Source organism: Callionymus lyra, chromosome 12 (assembly GCF_982586985.1).
Source record: "Callionymus lyra chromosome 12, fCalLyr1.hap1.1, whole genome shotgun sequence".
NCBI lineage: Eukaryota > Metazoa > Chordata > Actinopteri > Syngnathiformes > Callionymidae > Callionymus > Callionymus lyra.
The window spans coordinates 1564748-1569747 of record NC_141829.1 but is presented as its reverse complement, the minus strand read 5'-3'; the positions used below and the strand labels follow the sequence as shown (position 1 = coordinate 1569747).

General features: G+C 39.5%; 1 protein-coding gene across 1 annotated transcript in view; it reads left to right on the top strand.

The window, feature by feature from the left end:
• Positions 1 to 5000, top strand: part of LOC148067973 (high-affinity choline transporter 1-like) — a 10716-nt gene that overhangs the window by 3527 nt on the left and 2189 nt on the right. The window contains exons 4-7 of the mRNA XM_087803756.1: positions 606 to 754; positions 1850 to 1993; positions 2062 to 2215; positions 3691 to 3908. Of these exons, the coding sequence (XP_087659882.1) occupies positions 606 to 754; positions 1850 to 1993; positions 2062 to 2215; positions 3691 to 3908 (665 nt within the window). The remainder of the gene's footprint in view (positions 1 to 605; positions 755 to 1849; positions 1994 to 2061; positions 2216 to 3690; positions 3909 to 5000) is intronic.

The following is a 5000-nucleotide window of genomic DNA, read 5'->3' as shown; positions in this document are numbered from 1 at the left end:
GACATGTGTGGACGTGTGTTGACGTGTGTTGACGTGTGTTGACGTGTGTTGACGTGTGTTGACGTGTGTTGACGTGTGTTGACGTGTGTTGACGTGTGTTGACGTGTGTTGACGTGTGTTGACGTGTGTTGACGTGTGTTGACGTGTGTTGACGTGTGTTGACGTGTGTTGACGTGTGTTGACGTGTGTTGAGGTGTGTTGAGGTGTGTTGACGTGTGTTGACGTGTGTTGACGTGTGTTGACGTGTGTTGACGTGTGTTGACGTGTGTTGACGTGTGTTGACGTGTGTTGACGTGTGTTGACGTGTGTTGACGTGTGTTGACGTGTGTTGACGTGTGTTGACGTGTGTTGACGTGTGTTGACGTGTGTTGACGTGTGTTGACGTGTGTTGACGTGTGTTGACGTGTGTTGACGTGTGTTGACGTGTGTTGACGTGTGTTGACGTGTGTTGACGTGTGTTGACGTGTGTTGACATGTGTTGACGTGTGTTGACGTGTGTTGACATGTGTTGACGTGTGTTGACGTGTGTTGACGTGTGTTGACGTGTGTTGACGTGTGTTGACATGTGTTGACGTGTGTTGACGTGTGTTGACATGTGTGCTCAGGAGCGACCTTGAGCGTCATCGTTGACATCAACATCAACATGTCCGTCATCATCTCGGCGCTCATCGCCATCTTCTACACTCTGGTGGGGGGACTGTACTCTGTGGCCTACACCGACGTGGTGCAGCTGTTCTGCATCTTCGTGGGTCTGGTGAGAATCATGGCTTTAACCTCTGACCTTGAGGATAATTAACCTCTGACCTTGAGGATAATTAACCTCTGACTTGAATGTTAGTTAACCTCTGTCCTTGAGGATAATAAACCTCTGACCTTAGGGATAATTAACCTCTGACCTTGAGGATAATTAACCTCTGTCCTTGAGGATAATAAACCTCTGACATTAGGGATAATTAACCTCTGACCTTGAGGATAATTAACCTCTGTCCTTGAGGATAATAAACCTCTGACATTAGGGATAATTAACCTCTGACCTTGAGGATAATAAACCTCTGTCCTTGAGGATAATAAACCTCTGACATTAGGGATAATTAACCTCTGACCTTGAGGATAATTAACCTCTGACCTTAATGTTAGTTAACCTCTGACCTTGAGGATAATTAATCTCTGACCTTAAGGATAATTAACCTCTGACCTTAATGTTAGTTAACCTCTGACCTTAATGTTAGTTAACCTCTGACCTTAATGTTAGTTAACCAGTGACCTTAATGTTAGTTAACCTCTGACCTTAATGTTAGTTAATCTCTGACCTTAAGGATAATTAACCTCTGACCTTAATGTTAGTTAACCTCTGACCTTAATGTTAGTTAACCTCTGACTTTCAGAATAATTAACCTCTGACCTTAATGTTAGTTAACATCTGACCTTAATGTTAGTTAACCTCTGACCTTGAAGATAATTAATCTCTGACCTTAAGGATAATTAACCTCTGACCTTAATGTTAGTTAACCTCTGACCTTAATGTTAGTTAACCTCTGACCTTAATGTTAGTTAACCAGTGACCTTAATGTTAGTTAACCAGTGACCTTAATGTTAGTTAACCTCTGACCTTAAGGATAATTCATCTCTGACCTTAATGTTAGTTAACCTCTGACCTTGAGGATAATTAACCTCTGACCTTAATGTTAGTTAACCTCTGACCTTGAGGATAATTAACCTCTGACCTTGAGGATAATAACTGGTCTAACTCTGTAACTGTTGAAACTCTGGAGTGAAGAAGATACACCAGCGAACTAACAGCTCTGAGACGTGTGGACTGATGTTGGTTCTGGTCATAATGTTCCTGCAGTGGGTCAGTGTTCCCTTCGCTCTGTCCAACCCGGCCGTGGCCGACATCGGCGTGACGGCTCGAGAGCTGACCTTCCAGGCGCCGTGGCTCGGCCGGATCGAGCCTGAGGACCGATGGTTGTGGGCGGACAACTTCTTCCTGCTGGTGAGAAGATCCCGTCCATGATGCTGGTGGATCCAGAGAAGATGTTCTGTGGGTTCTTCTGCTTCCAGATGTTGGGGGGGATTCCCTGGCAGGTGTACTTCCAGCGGGTCCTCTCCGCCTCTTCAGCCACGTACGCTCAAGTCCTGTCCTTCATCGCCGCCTTCGGCTGCCTGGTCATGGCCGTCCCCTCCGTCCTGATCGGAGCCATCGGCGCCTCCACTGGTAAATACACGGAACTGCAGCTGGAAACACCTGGAGAACCATTTATACCTGGAGATGAAAACACACTTTTGTTGTGTTTGTAGGTGAAAGTGTGTTTGATGAACAACTGTGTAGTGAAGTATTAGTCATGGTTTGAAGTGTTGATAGTATAACAATACATGGATATATAGTGATATACAGTGATAGTGTAGTAACAAGTATATATGTGTAGTATTGTCCAGTACTTGACTCTGGTGTTGTGATAGTGTAGTAACAAGTATATATGTGTAGTATTGTCCAGTACTTGACTCTGGTGTTGTGATAGTGTAGTAACAAGTATATATGTGTAGTATTGTCCAGTACTTGACTCTGGTGTTGTGATAGTGTAGTAACAAGTATATATGTGTAGTATTGTCCAGTACTTGACTCTGGTGTTGTGATAGTGTAGTAACAAGTATATATGTGTAGTATTGTCCAGTACTTGACTCTGGTGTTGTGATAGTGTAGTAACAAGTATATATGTGTAGTATTGTCCAGTACTTGACTCTGGTGTTGTGATAGTGTAGTAACAAGTATATATGTGTAGTATTGTCCAGTACTTGACTCTGGTGTTGTGATAGTGTAGTAACAAGTATATATGTGTAGTATTGTCCAGTACTTGACTCTGGTGTTGTGATAGTGTAGTAACAAGTATATATGTGTAGTATTGTCCAGTACTTGACTCTGGTGTTGTGATAGTGTAGTAACAAGTATATATGTGTAGTATTGTCCAGTACTTGACTCTGGTGTTGTGATAGTGTAGTAACAAGTATATATGTGTAGTATTGTCCAGTACTTGACTCTGGTGTTGTGATAGTGTAGTAACAAGTATATATGTGTAGTATTGTCCAGTACTTGACTCTGGTGTTGTGATAGTGTAGTAACAAGTATATATGTGTAGTATTGTCCAGTACTTGACTCTGGTGTTGTGATAGTGTAGTAACAAGTATATATGTGTAGTATTGTCCAGTACTTGACTCTGGTGTTGTGATAGTGTAGTAACAAGTATATATGTGTAGTATTGTCCAGTACTTGACTCTGGTGTTGTGATAGTGTAGTAACAAGTATATATGTGTAGTATTGTCCAGTACTTGACTCTGGTGTTGTGATAGTGTAGTAACAAGGATACATGTGGTGTGTTTGTGTTGTTCTCAGACACATTAAAGGTGTGTAGTAAGTGTGTGTTTGTTGTTGACTTTGAAGGTGTGTAGTAAGTGTGTGTTTGTTGTTGACTTTGAAGGTGTGTAGTAAGTGTGTGTTTGTTGTTGACTTTGAAGGTGTGTAGTAAGTGTGTGTTTGTTGTTGACTTTGAAGGTGTGTAGTAAGTGTGTGTTTGTTGTTGACTTTGAAGGTGTGTAGTAAGTGTGTGTTTGTTGTTGACTTTGAAGGTGTGTAGTAAGTGTGTGTTTGTTGTTGACTTTGAAGGTGTGTAGTAAGTGTGTGTTTGTTGTCCTCAGACTGGAACCAGACGACCTATGGCTCTGTGGCTCCTAAAGACAAGGATGAATCGGACATGATTCTTCCGATCGTCCTCCAACATCTCTGTCCTTCATACGTTTCCTTCTTCGGCCTCGGAGCTGTTTCAGCAGCTGTGATGTCATCGGCCGACTCGTCCATCCTGTCGGCGAGTTCCATGTTCGCCAGAAACATTTATCAGCTCGCCTTTCGACAGTCGGTGAGTCAACACTAAAATTAACACTAACACTAACACTAACATTAACACTAACACTAACACTAACACTAACACTAACACTAACACTAACACTAACATTAACACTAACATTAACACTAACACTAAAATTAACATTAACACTAACACTAACACTAACACTAAAATTAACACTCACACTAACACTAACACTAACACTAACACTAACACTAACACTAACATTAACACTAACACTAACACTAACACTAACACTAACATTAACACTAACACTAAAATTAACACTAACACTAACACTAACACTAACACTAACACTAACACTAACACTAACACTAACATTAACACTAACACTAACACTAACACTAAAATTAACACTAACACTAACACTAAAATTAACACTAACACTAACACTAAAATTAACACTAACACTAACACTAACACTAACACTAACACTAAAATTAACACTAACACTCACACTAAAATTAACACTAACACTAACACTAACACTAAAATTAACACTAACACTAACACTAACACTAAAATTAACACTAACACTCACACTAAAATTAACACTAACACTAAAATTAACACCAACACTAAAATTAACACTAACACTAACACTAAAATTAACACTAACACTAAAATTAACACCAACACTAAAAGTAACACTAACACTAACACTAAAATTAACACCAACACTAAAATTAACACTAACACTAACACTAAAATTAACACTAACACTAACACTAAAATTAACACCAACACTAAAAGTAACACTAACACTAACACTAACACTAAAATTAACACTAACACTAAAATTAACACTAACACTAAAATTAACACTAACACTAACACTAACACTCACACTAACACTTAACACTAAAATTAACACTAACACTAACACTAACACTAAAATTAACACTAACACTAACACTTAACACTAAAATTAACACTAACACTAAAATTAACACTAACACTAACACTCACACTCACACTAAAATTAACACTAACACTAACACTCACACTAAAATTAACACTAACACTCACACTAACACTAAAATTAACACTAACACTAACACTAAAATTAACACTAACATGACG